Source organism: Neopsephotus bourkii, unplaced genomic scaffold, assembly GCF_033783945.1.
Source record: "Neopsephotus bourkii isolate Nb327-2 ecotype Australia unplaced genomic scaffold, CSIRO-AGI_Nbou_v1 NB_484, whole genome shotgun sequence".
Taxonomy (NCBI): Eukaryota; Metazoa; Chordata; class Aves; order Psittaciformes; family Psittacidae; genus Neopsephotus; species Neopsephotus bourkii.
Genome location: NW_026900985.1, coordinates 77,753 through 97,281, shown reverse-complemented (window position 1 = coordinate 97,281; position 19,529 = coordinate 77,753). Strand labels below are relative to the sequence as shown.

Sequence of the window (19,529 nt, the reverse complement as noted above, 5' to 3'; positions counted from 1 at the left end):
GGAGATGAACTCAACAGCATTTTTAATTCGCCAAGTCTTGTCTGAGACATGCTGTGAGCTGCCTGTTGAAGTTATCCATCTCTTCATTAGGCTGTACTCACTGTTTTGTCTTCTGCTCTGTGTGACCTACACCTCCAGCCTGCTCTTCACCTTCCTGCTATCGTCTTCCCATGGCTTGAGTCTGCTCTGGGTCACCCAAAAGGCCACTTGCTCCCATCTCCCCACCTCTGCAGGGGACAGGGGTCTTCAGACCTCATGGGAACCCATCCTGACCGGTGCAAATAGGATGGAGAATCATAGAACCATAGAATAGTTAGGGTTGGAAAGGACCTTAAGATCATCTAGTTCCAAACCCCCTGCCATGGGCAGGGACACCTCACACTAAACCATGTCACCCAAGGCTCTGCCCAACCTGGCCTTGAACACAGCCAGGGATGGCGCATTCACAACTTCCTTGGGCAAAAGAAAATAGAAAGTAAAACCCAACTGAATAAATGATACTGAAACCAGGTTTAGACCTCCCTGCAGCAAGCAAGGGGCAGCACCCAGCTCTCTGGTCCCTTAATCCCGTCCCAGGCATCATCTGTTACGGTCAGAGGTGGTGGCATGGGTTGATTGCAAAAGAGAAGTCCAAGAGCTCTACTGAGACTGTCTGATGCTCACTGAACACATCTATAACACACCCATGGCAAATGAGTACAGCAGCACAGGTAAACACCCAGTCTTCAATTATTTAAGGGAAGGCATCTGCTTACTTGCTCCAGCCTAAGTAATGCATGATCATTTGAGCAGCTTCACACCTCCCCAGAGCCACAGACACCAAAAAGCCACAAGATTGTGTTAGGAGTTAAGGGATGGGTTGAGTGTCAGGTTATTCAGTACATCCTGGGTTGTTAGAGCAGACCTGTGCCTTGCCCTGAGTACCTGCTGAAGTTGTACCCTATATATACTGCTTCACCTACATGCTCCTGGCTCCCACAGCTGGCTTTTTCCCAGGCCAGATGTGGTCTGTGGACACACAGTGACTCCAAGCAATTGGATTTTTCATCATCTCAGGGACTTTAAATGAGAGGTATTTGGTAGGCTGGTTGGACAAAGAATAGATATAGGGGTGTCCCTTTATCTGACCAGCTGGTGCTCCCACATATGATTGTCCATCAGGGTTTTGTCTGGATAATCTCCTAGAATCATAGAATCGCAGACTGGTTTGGGTTGAAGGGATTGTAAAGCTCATCCAGTTCCAACCCCCTGCCATGGGCAGGGACACCTTCCAGTAGATGCGTTACTCCAAGTTCCATTCAACCTGACCTTGAACCCTTCTGCCCAGGGGCTGGAATCTCTCCAGAAGCAAGAGGAAAAACTGTGGAGCAGTTAAGGAGTCGCCCACCAGCTGCCTTTGATGACATCCCATTCCCACAGGACACATCCTCATTGGTACCTGGGTTGTGAGGACACCTCCATCATTCCCTGCTCTCAGGCAGTGGAAGTGTAAAGCTGAGCAAGTGCAGTCCTCCCCTTCAAGAGCCAACCCCAAATGTTCTCAGAACCACCACTCTGCTCAAATCTATTAATTAACCCATATCACTGCTTTAAGTAAATGCAAAACAACGTTCTCAGGATGTCCTTCCCTCTTGCTGCCCTGAGCAGTATAGAGATGAGCAGGAGGTCTCCTCCTCTCAAGGATGTGCTGCTGGCCAAGGGAAGCCCAGCCAAGGAGGTGGTGTCCAGCCCATTGCTGTGTTGTGTAGAGCTTTTCTGTGGCTCTTTGTAATGATGGATCCTATCAGAGCTGTAACACGTTACAGTGATTTATAATGACTGGTATTTTCATTTGTCACATATGGTCCAGGGAGAGTGTGGATAAATGGACCTGAATGCAAAGTGTAATCATGTAGAAAACCAAGAAAATTATCCTCTCCTGAGTCTCTGTCATACCCTGTGCCAGGCAGGATGAGCTGTGAGTGAGAATACACAACACATTTCCCATTAGGATCTTAAAAGCTTCATTCCAGCTCAACCACCTCTGACTTGGAAGTTCATCTTTGGATTTACAGAATCACTACCAACTCACACCACCATGGACAAACATCTCCTTTGTATCCACAGTCACAGAGGGGGGGATCTGAATTTGCCCTGCTCCGAAATGGTAGCCTCAAATGGAGGTCGGTGATGCCGAATCCACAGGCGGTAATGATGGGGGAAAATTGGGTGTTTTTTTAGGATGCTGGTGGTAACATTAGGAAAGATGCATTTCCAGGGAAGCAATGGAAAATCACTGTTTTTATGGGTGACTTTGGCTGATAGAGTTGGAAACTTGTACTCAAACCCGCTGATCACACATAGCTATGCAACAGTGCTGTCAGTACTGGAGGATGTGGATGAAGTCAGATAGGCTGGAGTGATGGACAGGACATTGGAGTTCAGCAATGCCAAGTTTAAGGTAGGCATACATGGAAGGAAATGTGGAAGTCCTTGATCATGGGCCAGCCAAAAGCTGTCAGTGGTGTGAAGCCATGGACAAAGCCAGTGTGATCCTCACTGTGTATGAGATGGTGTTTTGCATATGTAGGAACCCCCCTTGAAAAGGCACCAGTTGGACTCCAGGAGTTCTGCATTCAATCTGCATCACCTACAGCAATGGAAAATGAATCGGACAGGGAAGTCTCGCTTGTTCCATTTTCCAGCTCTGATGTGGTTGCTCTGGATTCACCCAAAGCTGCAGCTTGTAAATGTAGAAACTAACTGAAATTCAACTTTCAGGCAGTTTTAGCCTGCCCAATACAGCTTGGCCCCAAGATTCACTGTCTCCTCAGTAGCTGGCTCTCCATTCTGATTTCAAACTGAATTGCAAATCCAGGTGACTAACCAACCCCAAGAGAAAGCTTACAATGGGCATTTATGAATCAGCAGTCATAAGGACTCTCAGGAACACATTTAGTTTTCATACACTTCCCGGTATCAAGTTATAGACCCGGGAGGGGGGGGGGGTGGGACACGGACGGGGCTGGTTGGATCCTCATCTGCTGTTTAATCTCCATAAAAAGATGGCATTCGCCTCATTTGCACTGAAGATCTGAAGGGGGGCTATAAGGATGCTGGGGCGGGACTCTTCATTAGGTAGTGACAGGACAAGGGGTAATGAGTTAAAACTTAAACAGGGAAGTTTAGATTGGATATAAGGAAGAAGTTCTTTACTGAGAGGGTGGTGAGGCACTGGAATGGGTTGCCCAAAGAAGTTGTGAATGCTCCATCCCTGGTGGTGTTCAAGGCCAGGTTGGACAGAGCCTTGGGTGACATGGTTTAGTGTGAGGTGTCCCTGTCCATGGCAGGGGGGTTGGAACTAGATGATCTTTAGGTCCTTTCCAACTCTTAGCTATTCTGTGATTCTATGATCCTATGATTCTATGACTCTAAGATTCTAAGATGAAAGTAAATGTGGGGCTCATCTCAAGTTTGCACTTTGCAGGTGTGCTGCTCCTCTCCTTCACAGGCAGAAAGGAAACTGCATCCCTGTGATGCTAAGGAGAGGGCCACAGCACCAATGTTCACAGATGACAGCCCTGAAAAGAAGAGGCACAACCAAGCAGCACTTCAGGAAATGGAGGTGATGCACGCAGCAAAGGGCACCAGAGACAGGTTCTCCATGGAACTGGGGAACTAATGCACTTAGTCAAACCCTTCCTGTCCCTATTCTGAGGCAGACAAACTGAATTTGCAGCCTTTAACTTGCATTGCAATGACTTCACAGGGGAAAGACAGAGGGATGTGTTGAATGCCACAGGAGGAATGTTAAGCTTTCCATTCAGTACATCCTGAAGTCTAAAGACTGAGTGTCTCTTGGTGGTGGAGGAAGAAAAGATTCAGGAGATACATCAGCTCTCCTCTTACACATGAACCAAATTCCACACTGCTGCTCTCCCTCAGCTGGTGATAGATGTGAAATAACATCTGAGCTTGGGGTCCACCTCCATGGCCAGACCCAGAATTTGTATTTTCAAGCTTCATGAGAACCAGGAACTCACTGGAGCTGAAAAGCCAACACTTCATTCTCATCATCCATCTTGACATTTAAAATATGTTGATAAACAGTTCTCCTTATTGGCACCACTGAGAGTCTTCTCGCGATAAAAAACCATCAGAACTAAAGTGAACTCCCCTTTTCAATTAGAAGTGTAAAGGATCTTTATTATCACAGAATCACGCACTGGGTTGGAGTGGTAAAGGCCCTTGTCCAAAGCCCCCCTCCAGGTTTCCTGTAGCCCCTTTAGGCACTGGAGCTGCTCTAAGGTCTCCCCTTCAGGAGCCTTCTCTTCTCCAGGCTGCCCCAGCCCAGCTCTCTCAGCCTGGCTCCAGAGCAGAGCTGCTCCAGCCCTTACAGCATCTCCATGGCCTCCTCTGGACTTGCTCCAGCAGCTCCACATTCCTCTTGTGCTGCTGCTCCCTCAGAGCTGCACCAGGACTGCAAGGGGGGCTCTCCCCAGAGTGCAGAGAGGTGGAGAATTCCCTCCCTCAACCTGCTGCTCATGCTCTGGGGATGCAGCCCAACACATGGGGGGGTTTGGGCTCAAGTGCACACTGAAACTGGGTCATAGGGAGCTCCTCAGTGACCAAGACCCCCAAGTCCTTCTCCTCAGGGTCTCTCAATTCATGTTATTACTACTATTACTACTACTACTATTATTTCCGTATTAGCTCTGAGAGGCCACTCAGGCAGCAGGACCCCAAATTTAGCACAGTTACACTCACCATCCTTCTCTTCGCTTGTGGCTGTAAATTCCCCAGCATAACTCAGTGATTCTCCAGACTGTTACCCTGACACCACGTCTCTCATGGTCTGTGAGGACCTGCCCAGAGCTTCATAGCAGGTCTACACATTCATTTCCCATGTCAAGTAGATCTGAGCCACAGCACTATACGGCTGTGTGAGAAAATCCAAGTGTAACACTGCCAGAGCTTAAGGCTGAATTTTGGAGATGTGACAAACAGCAGCATATTTAATGAAAGTGGACCAAAAAAAAAAACAACAAGCAAATAGATATTGTTTAAATAATACACTTTATTTTGTTTTAAAATAGTTTAACCTTTATGCTACAGACTTGTTGCAAAAAACAGAAGGTCTCATCTTGCACCAAAAATATATATATTTATATATATAACACTCTGTTTTATTTTTTTTTTCTCCAAAGACCATTAAATACTAGATGGAAAATGAGAACTAAATAATGAGTGTCGAGAAGAATCAGATCTTTTAATAAGAGTTGCACATTTTAAATATTTATATCCTAAGCAATGATTTGTCTTCACTATAGAAGATTCCAAGTTCACACTCCAGCAATTTCAGGAACTGCTAAGCCATGAAGGGCTTGAGCCAATGCACACTGAAATCAATGGAAAACATCAGCTCCAATGGGATCAGCCCTCAAGTGCACTGGTTCGCAGCCATACAATGGCTAACACTTCTCTTTCCTGCTGAGAAGAGCAAAAGCGTCCAGGCACCCTTTGCTCTCTTAAGAAATAATAAACAAAACAACAAGAAAACAAACCCACTTTGCAGCTATCCAGTGATTGCAGTTTTCAGATCTCTACCCTTTCAAATCTGTTAAGAACAAGAGAAAATCATGTAGTGTTTTAAATAAAAGAAAACCTGCATCAGACTACAATACATGAATTGTTTAAACTAACACAGTGCACAATTGGAGGAAGTTTGGTTAGGACACAGTAATTTTTATATATATATATATACATGGAAGTCACATCATATACAAACTGAAAAACAAGGGAGTTAGTTTGCATTTTCCATGGGAGGACTACAAATGGGTCCCTGCAGCTTTCGTCAGAACTCATCTTCAAAAGGCTTTGTGAAACAGGAAGAAGCAGCAACACCGAGTCACAGTTCCGAAGTTACCTTTACAGCATGTGTGCTAAAAACAGCCGCTTGGCTACAACATGAGCAGAAAAGATGGACAGCCCCTAACCAATGCAGTGCCCCAGTCGTACAGGGCTCTTCCCTCATGGGCTCCATCCAGGCACCGCTGCTTCCCTCCCTCTCATCCCCAGAAGAAGACATTGGCCACTAGAAACACAGCACACAATTTTCTGGCCATGCAATTCACTTATGTTCAATGCCTTAGAAAGCTTGAAATTAGAATAACAATCCCTTAATCTAGTTGCTCTTTAAAGTGCAGTCACAGCTGTTCTGCTTATTAAAGAAAAAGCTCTTTGTTACTAACAATACAGGGGTATTTTTGTTTCTCTATGTGAAAAATAGGCAACCTTATTTAATTTTCTTTCCTATAGATACAATTATTGGAAGTCAAGTAAATTCAGAAACCAGCCAACACAAAAAGAAAATCACAACTTCCTATGTCCTGACTACCACCTTAACAGCAAAAAGAAAAAATATAATCCAAGGATAGAGCTGTACAAAATTCCCCCTAGGAACATTTGGAATACAAAGGAACATTTTAATTGCACAGTAGTCTTTAAAGTGAATGTCATCTTGTTATAGTCTAATCTTTGGTTTTTGCCTTGAGAAAGGCTCAGAATGACAGATGAGGGGCGGGAATTCCCATACACACAGCCCACTCAAGGAAGTAGTTACACTGAATTCAGTCAGTATTCTGGTGGACAAGTGGATCCTGGATCACACCCCCAAAACAATCCCAAAGCTAGGATAAGAGACATGGCCCAGAGCCAGGAAAATGGTGCAGATATACGGGTTTACCAAAAAAAAAAAACAAACCCAAAATTACCCAAAACAAAGATCCCAACCTCAGGCTCTGATCCTGCAAGATCGCTTACGGCAGGGTTTTAAGCACTTAAATGGCCCCACAGTTTCAGCTGCTAAAGTGCTTTGCCAGCCTGGGGCTTTGGAATTTTGTTGCTCAATGAAGCAAATAAACAACAACAGAAATGATACCTATGAGTGAAATGTTTAATTTCTCCCCTTCTCCTACTCCAGGCAAGACCCAGATACAGGTAGAAAAGTTCAGCTATATTTAAAATGGAGACAGATGCTGGGCCTTTTTATTACTTTTTCCTATGCTTTTGCAATAATCAGCTGCTACTAAATCACTACTATTACTATTTTAAATCATAATAAGCAGTGGGAAATGATCAGCGAAACACAGTAGTCAAGTAGACAGAAGACAGCACTGGAAAGAGTGTAAACGGAAAAATTATTCAAAATAAAAGTCCTTTAAAAGCTGTTCAGTGCATATGTTATGGGCCGTTTGTATTAAAGACAGTCCCTCCTGCTGGTATACACCAAATCAGCTTAGGTGTGAATACTCTTGGCCCAGTTTTTGCAAGTGTTGAATACCCCCAATTCCACTAAAATCAGTGAGAACACACAGCATGTCTCAAAATCACTGATGCTCACAAAGCAAAACACTAACTTCTAACAAAAAAAAATAAAATCTCGATATACTGATAAATGAAAAATATTCTAATGCTGTAGGTAGGAAAAGGTGGGAGGATTTAAGTTTGCACACAGTTATTTCTTAATCTTAACACACACACATTAGTACTGTAGCTGTGTTTTAAATTTGGTGCTATTTGGTTTTAATTCTGGGAGGAATCCTCCTTGGAGAAGGTGAAACCATTTTAAATTATATTGAAATTATACTACATTTGTGTGAAGTTTTCATGAGTTTGGATTTTTCAATGCCAGAAGCAGGGCTTCTGAAGCTGAAGCTTTAACAATGAATTCCTATGTCATAAAGGGGAGAAGGGGTGGGGACAGAAACATGGTGACACTGAATTACAGTAGATATTTGCGTCTGGTATCCTCATCCAAAGTGAGGTCTACTACTTCAGGGGGCGAAGACCAATTCTGCTGGGGAGTCACAGCTGTCCATGATTGCGTTTGCTGAGTGTTAATATACTGTGAGCCTGAGCCATGCTTCCACGAAGACACACTCTGAATCACGCCTCTCCTGGGATGCACACACCTGCAGGTAGGCAAAAAGCACAAAGGATTACAGCTACAAATTGATTCAGGCACAAGATTCTTATCTGGAGTGTTTCATCACTTAGACATCTTGTTAACATATCCCTCTCCAAACTCTTCTTGTGGAGTGTGCATTGGTAGAGTCCATGACATGTTAAGTACCCAGTATGCAAAGCTGAGACTGAACTTAAACCTGGGGGTGGGTGGGGATTAAATTATTAAGAACTGAATTCTACCAGTGGCTGTATGAGATATTCCTCATAAAATATGTTAATGAAACCCAAGGAACTTGAGGAGATCTGCCCCATCGTGTAGCACCACACATTATCCAGAAGCATGGCTCCCTGATAGCAGTTTCACCCACTGGACTTTTAAAAAGAAGAAAAAAAATTTAAGTGGGGCTTGATAAAAGCTATTTTTCTATATGAAATCAAACCCCTCTTAAAATAAGGACATAATGATACTTTCATTACAATAATTACAAAAGAGCTCTTGTAATTACATTACTATAGCCATTACATTTGATTCTTTCCTTTGGTCTTCTTAACTGAAGATTACAAACATGCTGGGAAAGGCTCACTGATAATGAGCACAGCCCCACTTCAGCAAAACATTTAAGCTTTCAGTGATTAGAGTCAAAGACACTAAATTATTGCACACATTAAAGTGCTCTGCTGAGTGAGGTTCATACCTACTTATTTGCACAGTATTTTTACCTATTCATAATAGATAGTGACAATTGAAGTACAAGCTAATAATAATTAGATGGAGAAAAAAAAGAAAGATCAACCAATTTTATTATATGATGAAGTGGTAAGAATTTACTGGAGCCTTTAAGATCATCACCCCACTTTCAGCTGTAGATATTAAAACAAAGGCTAGTAAAACTTTAAACCTGGTGCTCCAAAAGTCATTTTGCTCTTGTAAGCACTGATGGTGGCTGTAGCTGCTCCTGGCTGCATACGTAAGTAGGAGATGTTTGGCTGCTGGAGTAACCTTTTCCCTTCTCTTTGTGAATCATGTGTACTGTATATTTCAGGAAGCCAGTCTTTCTGCACTGGGCAAATAACCCTGACATTTACATTTTATTTGTTTTAACTTAAAAGTACTGCAATTTATTTTCTTCAGATTTACTTCAGTTATGCTCATCTCTCTTGGCTCCGGTTAGAGTTTCATGAAATAGAATGAAAAATCTCATTCTGAGCTCTAGCTTCTCTGACTATAAATGTCTCATTTCCTTCTCAAATACGCTATTTAGTTTTGATGTGATCTTCAGAATGACTTTTTTATTACATCTTCAGTCGTAAAATTACATGCTTACAGTACATATCTACAAAGAATTTGTAATAAGGGACTGGAACTCTAACAAATGAAGGAATTTTTTTTTTAAAGCTTTCTTCTAAGAAGAAGTATTTTTAAGCATAACTGACAAGAAAAGCTTGTAGCCAAAGCAAATTAAACACAATGTTTGGTCTCAGGGACTGTGGTCCACCATTCCCATTCAGAACAGTCCTCAATGCTTACAATGCTTAGACAAACCTAATACTAACTTTTCTCCCTGAATATGATAAAAAGCAAGCTATAAAATACCTCATGATACCTTGCAAAAATAAGTGTTTGTCTTCAAACAAGTCACACAAGCAGTCAAGAGCAAAACATTCAATCAGACACAGCTTTGGGAACATGCTTTCCAATCTGTAGCTAAGGGAAAACACCAGGTAAAGGAAACCAAAAGAAGGATGGGGGAAGGAACCAGGAAAAATCAAAGGAAGACTGTTTTATGCACATGCATAATTAAAAAAAAAGAAAATCTATTCGAGAAAAATTAAACAAACTGAAAAGCATGACTTGTCCTAAGCAGATGCCAAGTAATATTCCAATGATGACAGATCCAGTAGCAACCTGAAAAAAATCACAAATGATGGACAAACTCTGGATGTCACAACTCACACCACTCCAATGACAACATAGAATATGGAGCACGATGAAAAACACTGTGAGCAAAATAACTGAATCCAAACACCGTACTAAGCATGCAAAAAAATACTATCAAAAACCTAAACCTTCTCCAAATGATAACCCTGTCAGAAGCCCATCAATACTTCGTAACTGCAAGCCTAGACCTGCAAGAGAAATAAAATTCTAACTAGGATTTGAACAACTGAAATGGATGAGTATTGAATGAGCCAGTAAAAACTAGTTTCTGGGAGATGGTTACATGAACAAAGGAAAGCACAACCCATGCACTGACTTTAAACAGCAAATCTGCATTAACCTAACATTACCTTGTACATGGTAAATGTTATCAAGGCAAGGAGCACAGAAAGCTTTTGAATAGGGGACCTCAAACAGAGGGCTGTACATAGTGCTAGAGAGGTGTACATAGTGCTAGACAGATTTACCTGAACTAGTATTGAAGGTAAGTCCACTCTGCTTATCATTAGGACAAAGCCCTGGGTCTGCTGGGTGAACAGTCAGGACAGCTACTTCCTAAGCAATTAGTATCTTCAAATGAGTTGGCCATGCAAGGACTTTCACTATTCTAAAAGCCAAGACTAAATCTCTCTTCCTTTGGCACCTTCAAATTTCCTTTTTTCCCATCCAACAGCACTGGATTGTGTCCAGACTGCATAGTTTCTGACCCGGGACACTGAGTCCTGCATACCCTTTTCTTCCTTTCCTCAAGAAAAATGCAATGAAGGGACAATGAGGAACAACTCTGTTCCTTGTCCTTCACATCCCTGTTCCGCCTTCAAGCATCCACCAGGCAGCAAGACTAGTTTCAGAAAGAGTTCTCTCATTTACTGTTTTAAATTGCTTTTATTCCACCAAATTAACACTCCATACTATGTGAAAATGCCAGTCTTGTTCCACTGCTATGTAATAATTTAAGCCAAGGAAAGATCGTAAACTAAATATGAAAAGTAACATCAAAAAAAGCCTATCAAGAACAACAGCTAAAGCACAGGTGGACAGCTTTGTATCTGAGCTTGAGAGAAACCTCTGGCTTTCTCACTCTCATCTACTGTGAACTCTCTCATATCTTGAAATAAAACCAAGATTCATAAGGATATGATTAATCTAGAGAGGCTATCTTATGACATTAGCCATTGAAAAAATGACAGTATTAAATTATTAATTAAACTGGAAGCTGATTAAATGCTTAAAGTGAATATTCTGAAAGCAAACAAGAACCCATATAGTTTTGTTTATGTATTTGCATAGCCACGCTATGCCTTTAAAATCTGTATTCCTGATGCATATATATTATCTGGTATCTCAATATTCAGTATCTCAGTACTACATATATTCAGACTGTTAACATGTGATAGCAATCACAAGCTTAGTCTGAATACTTACCAAGTTGGTAATGTTCTGAAGGAAAACAGATTTTGACATCACCATGATCAGCAGAATGATAAAACCAAGTGGAACATTTGCTAGCTTTGGGGCCTCAGTCATGGATGGGTAACTACAGAAGTGTAAGTCAGCATGTTTTTTCTTTATTAATTTTGGAAATACAGGTATTCTGAGAAAATGAAAGAAATATTAACAGCAAGAAAAAGGGATTCATACCTGGCATGTTCTTGAACTCCAACAATCTCTACTTCGCTATCAGAAGAGGCGATATGAATTTCTTCATTGATCTGGACATTACCAGACGAGGTTTTATCACTTGCAAGGAAGCCTGGATCCAAATGACCTACAGATGGGGAAAAAGCAAATACAGCTGATGTTTAACAGCTTACACAACTCAGAAATCAGCTGGAAAAGGAATTTTCCAAGCACCCCATGTCCTTTTCCATAACAGCTTTCCAGCCATTCTTCCCCAGGCCTGGAGCACTGCATGGGGCTGTTGTGGCCAAGTGCAGGACCCAGCATTTTGCCTTGCTGAACCTCATACCATTGGCCACAGACACAACTAGTGAAGCCATATTGTGACATATTAAGTAGTACTTGCACGAAAACCAGAAAACAGCCAAAATCATTGTTTTACAGAAAATAAATTATTTTTAACATAATTAGTTCAATAAAGAGATGTAACTTCTATTTAATTATTTCTCCTTAACAACAAAAAAAATTACTTCTACTGTCTCTCTGTAGCAGTAACCCAAGGGATACTGTTAAGCCCTGAAGCAATGGCAATACCTGCTTCTTGGAAACCACTCACTCAACTGTACTACACAGGGGAAGGATCATTTTTGTAGCAGGAAATTTGAGATTAGGTGAATATATTATACATGTCTAGTTTGACTGGACAATATTCTAAGATGAGAGGAGGAGAACACCATAACAATCCACAGAATTTCAAAGGTGTGTAAACATGCAAAACTGATTTATACCCCCAGCTGGATCAAGAGGACACAGAGAGAAGAAATTTAAGTTTAAGTTTAAACAAGTGCCAGAGAAACTTCTTAATGATTGCTTGAAGTACTTGGGAAAGATGCAAGCAAATAGAGGGACAGAGACCATGTTGTATGTTCTGGTTTTGGAAAGCAAAGTGCCTTAGTGCAACACGGGGGTTAGCTAGGGAACGAAACCTGTGTGCTACCATGTACCCACAGGAGGAGTTTCCACCTCAAGAAAAAAAAGATGTGTCAGCTTAAAGTGAAGTAACAGCACAGGAGACCTTTTCTAACATCAAATTTTAGCTGAACAACTGACAATTACCACTGACTTCCAGAAAGTCCCAAAATGGGTCACGGATCTTGCTTTAATAGAAGTGACTGGGCACACTGTGAAACATAAAATGGAAGCGCTCAGAGGCTTTGATTCATGTTCATTTGATTCATGAACTGCGAGATCTATGTGATCATCACCCTGTGACTGAACATCACTGCTGCTACAGCACAGGCAGCATGAGAGTAACACAACCCTTGTGTGGCTTTTCTTGGTCCTTGGTCACCAAATCATGCAAGCTGGTACAGATATCAACTTGCCTTAATATGTTTTATGAATGTGCTAATGATGTAACACCATTCTGCATCCTTTCCTAGACAGGGTAATGTCTGGCAGAGAGACAAAGCAGACTAAATAACCCCAAAATAAATCCCCAGAGGTATAAATGGGATTTCCAACACAGCTTTCACATATTGCCATAGCTTTAAGCTCAGACAACAAAAATGTAATTAGCAGTAGAGAAACTATGATTAGCAGAGTAAATACTGCGAGAGTAGCTGAGGGTAAATCAGGATTATAGCACACAGATGTATTTACAGACTCTGGCCATAGAAATTTCATGCCTAATAACATGCCTATGCTGTTAATTTCTTTGCAGGATCATGAGGATGATGCCCAAAGGAGACGTTTTGTTTGCCCTGCAATATCAGTTCTTGCAAAATGGCCCAAAATATTTGCCCATGCACAAAGATGTGATAGTGTGTCTTAGTAAGATTTTTCACTGAAATAAGGCTTATGTTGTTATTTTCCCATGGGAACACAGGAAATTAAATTCCCATTTAATGTCTGTTAAATTAGATACTGGCTGAAGATTATAGCTGTGAATGAGATGCAAGTGTTGAAAACTCTCCTTTCCAAATGTGCAATCCTAGACATGGTCAGAAAAGGCCAGTACTGACAAACGCACAGTCACAAGTGCACCGAGGCTACAAGGCTCTGGGGCAAGGTGTATGAAGGAAGAGAAAAGAGATTAATTCTTTCAGACATTGAGATGGCCACAGCACTAGAAGCAAATCTGTACGGACACATTCCCATAGAACCAGGGATGATGAAGTTTCTTGAAGTTTTCTTTTACCTGGCAACATTCTCCTTGCAAGTCCCCATGGATATAGGTGGAGGAAGAAAGACAGATCTCCAGCTGCATTGCAGCACTGTACTCATAAGCAGAAAGTGGAACAAAGCTTCGTAAGAAACTTAGGCTCCTCTGAAGTGCCAATCTATTAGTGCTAAAGCTAATTTTAGGTGTTCTAATGTCTAATAAATCACTTAATAAAGGAGTTGGCTTTTTAGGGGTCAAACAGCTATGCATCAGTCAGCTGATACCCTTCAAACAATACCAATGAGCTTGTAAAACCAGCTATCTTACAAAAGCCACAACGTCCAGCTACAGATCACAGTGAAAATGCGACAGACTCTCATATTCAAATAATAGACTTGTCCACTCGATAATAATGGAAGATCTTTTTCCAAATCAGCCACACGCTTGTAGTTCTTTAAACTTTATAGACATTGAGAAGTACCTAAGAGCCATCAGGACACTTTCAATGCAGGTACCCTTTGGCTGGCTTACATTTGGAAAACATAGCATGAAAGAAAACTCTGCTATGCTCCAGCACTGCAGGCAATACTCTATGTCTTTCGCAGCTAAAAATCTTGACATGGGTATTAAAACCATGAGTGGAAAGGAAGGCAGTATGTTAGCATATAAAACTAGAGGATGAAGTTGATAGGAAGTACACCGTTAGCTGTATGCATGCAGAACACAGCAACATTTAATCCTGTGGTTTAATTCTTTTGTTAGGGAAGAGTTGCAGGCAGCAATGGAAACTGAACAATTTTTACAAGCTACATGAACTCCTCTGAATTCCCCCATAGTATTTCTGCTCTTGCTCTCCTGAAAGAAACTTCTTTGCTGTCTGTTGATGCTAAACCCATTTACCAACATCTTTCCACCCTTCATCTTTATCTGCTGATGATCTGTCCAATTTTCTAAGCTACGTTAGAAATCCAGATGGAATATGGGAATGATTAATGCTTGCATTTCAAAGAAATAAAGATACAAAGAAGAAAGACATACAAAATTGCAATACTTAAAATGACGTTATGTTCGGTTTCCTAACTGATGGCACAGGTCATCATAATCAATTATTCAATAACAAGCTGAGCTCACTTTAAATTACAAAACCGCCAAGTCCACAAGACCTAAGTTCCAAGAAGTAATTAGAGGGAAAAGAAAGAAAAAAATAATGAAGAAAACTACTGTTAGCAATACATTGCAGCAACCTTTGCCTATTTTTATTGTTTGTATTTTAGAATAAATGTCAGGCATTTTTAATAAGCACCTGTATTGTTTTACTGCAAAATCCACACAAGGAGCTTTTCAAGCTTCATAAACTATGAAAATACTGAAAAGCAGGAAATGAAGAGACACCAACTGAGATGCTGGAAAAAATGTCAGAGGAAAAGAATTTAAACAAACCTGTATCACCACTCAGTTCATCTAGCAGCCCTCTGGTTCTCCAGGCAGATCCTGAGTCTTGATTTCCTAAGGAATTACTGTGCTCTTGAACTACTGCAGCTGCCAACAGGTTATCCACATTTACCACTTCTGAGTCTGAATTTGTGTCTGATATATCATAATGAGGTATGACAGGAGGTCCATCTGCAGAAGAAGAGAAAAACAACATGGATTAGAAGTAGGCATACTGTGAAAGAAACCTTTAAAACTGCAAAAGTTTTGTTGAAGGACTGATGCCTTCCCCTACATGAATCTCTTATAGAACTATAAATTTTATGAATTCTTAACATTTCATTTAATGAATATAGTCTGAGATTACAGAGACATTTTAACCTTTCATAGACAGAAAACACAAATGTAAGAAAACCATGTTTATCAATGTATCAGTAATTTGTGTATTATCTTTTTTACATTAACACATAAACATCTCCGTATCTGACAACGTTAAATTTACAGTACTAAAAGGATAAAACCTTCAGTTTCAAATATAAAAATAATTAAGTTACAGGACATAAAATTTGGCAAGACAAAATATTTATCTAGAGGATTTTACAGAACTCAAGTGACAGCTTACATTACTTTAGGGTTTGTTGAATAAAACTAAATTTTTGATATAAATGACCCAGTGACAATAACATTAGGCAACTTCCCTTTCATAATATTTACCTGCTAATGGCAGGGGAGTTTTTCAAAATGCAAAGGTTTTTGCTGCTGGTTTTTTTTTTTTGAGATCAAGAATAGCAAGAAACAAAACTATAATGTGCAGTGATAAATATGCTTTTAATTCAATATGATTACCATATATATTTTTTGCCACCAAAGTGAAGGGGAGAAGCAGGAGAGAAAGCTGCTAACATGAAATCTATTCTTGAAGAATAATAAAAAAGCTATTTAATCTATTTTTGGTCTATTTTGCTAAGATGGACTATCTTCTTTATGAGGAATGAAAATCCTAACTGGAAAGCATGCTGCAAACACAAGAGGCTCAGAAAAGTCAAATTCAAGACAAAGATTAATATGGAAGCAGAGGGAATGAATGAATGCTGCAATTCTGAAAGGATGCATATTTTAACTCGAATGCCTTGTCTCAGCAACAGCTTATCAACTAAGATTGGACGAAAGTGGTTGAAGTTCCCACTCCCCAAATGAGAGAATCAAAACTTTCTTTTGGGCCAAGACTTCATCCACAAAAATGAGTATGAAATAGAAACACAGGCTGGGTCAGAGCTCAGCAGGTTTGCCACTGCAGTTCTTTAACTGTAAGGAAGTTCTAGCAGCTGAGGGTCTGCAGGACACTTTTGTTACGGGTATGAAACACAGACAGTGTAATCTGCATGGAATAATGCAAAATAACCATAAACTAGTAATGTGTTTAGGATGATAGGAACTGCAGAGTTACAGAATGACTAAAGAAATCTTTAAAAGTCACAAATAATAAAATGAAAAAACTTTTCAGAAAGATTAGCTTCTTTTAGGAGTGTTAAGTGGCTGTTGAAGACAGAAAAGAATACGATGATTTAAAAGTTTCAAATTTATTCCTCTGAAAGGCTGTTTCCACTGAGGTTTTTAGGGTGGGTTTGTCTGCTTGTGGGTTTTTTTGGTTGGTTTGGAGTTTTTTTGTAACTTGGTCCCTGAAACATAATTCAACACCCCCTATTTTAAGAAATGCCTATTTTGTGCTTAGCAACAGACTTCATTAAAGAGTGACCGTATTGCTTAAATCATACTAAAGATCAGTTTTGCAACAAGGTATGAAGAAATTCACAAAATATTTCCAATCAGACCTGCCTCCAACACAACAATTCCATAACAATGCTATATTACAAACTTAAAACAGACCAAACAAAAATAAATGGGTAGTTAAATACCAATGTATTAAAAGACCAAACTGTTCACAAGATGAAATGCTGATGATTATGACTGAAAAAGAAGTCCTGATAATTAACTGAAAGGCAACATTTGTCTTTTCAAAAGGCAATTACAAAATAATGTAACACGAAGTTCAAAATTAAGCTGGCTGATGTTCAGTTAATTATTTATGACAGCTGATGATTAAATTACATGCAGAAAGCAAGAACTGGACTGAATCATGAGAAGCATGTTTCTTTCAGCTGTATAATCAAAGTTCATCATGAACATATATAATGGGATCTATAAAAATAAACAGTTGAGTGCAGAAGATACGAGGGTCAAGTACAATATTGACTATATGACCATTTTTTCAATAGGTTATCTAAGATTTCAGGAGCTATTTACTGTTACTTCAGGTCTTTGTTTCTCTTGCTTCTGACTGAGATCTTTAAAAGCAGAAGCAAAAATTTGATTTTAGATAGACATGTCTACACAAGTGAAATTATATCTGGACAAAAGACACCAATAGTCTCAAGTCAAAATTGTACCACTCCTACATGTATAATCATGCAAAAATGTATAATAAATGTATATACATGCAGAGTGATATTCTCATCACCTACCCATAGAAATAACTTGTGTGAAAGTCTTCATCAGTAGGAAATACAAGCATAAACTTGTTATCTGTAGCTCCACTCCTGTATCTTCCACACTTCCAAACAGCACACCTTATAACTTAGCTTAAATTTATTACACATCAAACAGACAGAAATACTTTTAATATAATTTACACACTGTACTTTCATACTTGTCAGTGCAATAGCCACCAATTTAACCATACTGAAAAACCAAACTCCTTATTTGTAAAGAAATCACAGCAGAGGCCTATTTCTGCTTTTCTCAGCCTTGCATTTCAGGATCAGATCTGGAAATGAAAGGCTTCTGACACGAGGGTTATCCATACCTATCACCAGTAAATGACCAATGAGGACAAAAAAATGGCCTCGACACTGCAATAAATCCTAGGATTACCAGCATGTGTAACAGAAGAAATGAGCAATAAATACATGTATGTGTTTAAAGCAACCCAAACAATAAACAAAAGAATAAGTAAGTTGTAAACAACTACAACTAGATGAAAGCTGCAGCAAAGGCACATAAAAAAATCTTAACCCCCCATTTCCAAAGGCCTGTTTCATTTTCAGTGCTAAAAGGATGGGTTAGGAGGGGTTAAATTTGGAAATAAATAATATTTCCCTAGCCAAATATGTGACCATTCTATGATGTGATGCAAAGTGAATGTGTGGTACCAAGAAATAAGGACAATTGGCCTCAGCTAAGAAATAAGTGGAAAAAAAATGCTTTCAGGTTAACAATTGAGGGGAAAAAAATAAAGAAACTTAAGGATTAACTACAACCACAGTTGTACCTTATCATCTTTTCTTTACATGAGAGCTACTCCTCCTAATTACCGACTGTCACAGGATTTCAACAGATAGAAAAGCAGATACCAAAACAAACCATGCCAGAATCAAAATTTAATGTAGCACAATTAGGAGGCTCTCTGATCAGTAATTTAAACAATCTATTTAACAGAAATTGCTTCTTTTGAGAAGTCAAGGCAGCTGGAAGACTTACATTTCCCTGGTGATAAGCTTTATTTCATTTCTAAAGCAACAAACACTTGAAAAAGGCAAGGCTGAAAAGTTAATAAGTACCAGAAGAAAAATACAGCTGTTGACATTTAATGTTAACAGGGGGAGGAGAGACTGCTTTTCTTACTTTTCTTTTAAAGAATTCAGAGGCAGAGGTCACCACGAGGACAGCATTTCCAAGTGTCAAACTCTCCGTTAATTTACACAGCTCATCAAAACTAACTCCACTCAGGACAACTGCGTCAGAAGCCATGTGTGCAAAACCCCAGGTCTAACAATATCTTTAAAGCTTGCCATGTAGGAAATTCAGTTATTTCTTCTCTGCTAGACATTCCCATGCTTTTCATTGAGCCACATCTCAACATTCAGTCTGAACTGCTGTAAGATCCACACTCCTATTATCCCTTAGCTCATTATAATGGCAGCACAAGCAAAAAGGAGGAATCAACAGTAAAATTTCAGCTGTAGGTTAAAAGCAGTGATCCTGTAGAAGCACCGTACCTTTGTGCTGCAACAGCTTTGTATCAATGCACAGCAGTACTTCATAACAGGAAACAAAAGACAGTAGCTAGCAAACCCTGAATTTAGCCTTTTAGCTCATTATTTCTCTTTAGCTTTCTTAAATTTAGGCATCTAGCGCCATGCTCATCACTGACACTCCCTCCCACTGTAGTCTGAGAGAGGAACTTCAGGGTTAGGTAATCCCAGACTGGAAACTGCAGCCTGGAGCATCCTCATCTCCCTTATTCCCCAGTAAGCAGGAAGTGCTCAGACAACCCCCTTAGACAAGGCACCTAGCTTTCAGACAGTTGAAGTCCAGCAAGATGAATCTCAGCCTTCGGGATAGGATTTAAACTTTGCTATATTTTCTCTG

The 19,529-nt window shown here is 40.1% G+C and overlaps 1 protein-coding gene across 2 annotated transcripts in view; it reads right to left on the bottom strand.

Annotated features, from left to right (window-relative positions):
- Positions 1-5,036: 5,036 nt before the first annotated feature.
- Positions 5,037-19,529, bottom strand: part of ARK2N (arkadia (RNF111) N-terminal like PKA signaling regulator 2N) — a 52,817-nt gene continuing 38,324 nt past the window's right edge. For both annotated transcript variants that reach the window (XM_061350370.1, XM_061350372.1), the window contains exons 3-5: positions 15,111-15,293; positions 11,528-11,654; positions 5,037-7,952 (exon numbers count right to left, since the gene is read on the bottom strand). In XM_061350370.1, the coding sequence (XP_061206354.1) occupies positions 7,763-7,952; positions 11,528-11,654; positions 15,111-15,293 (500 nt within the window). In that variant the 3' untranslated portion in view covers positions 5,037-7,762. The remainder of the gene's footprint in view (positions 7,953-11,527; positions 11,655-15,110; positions 15,294-19,529) is intronic.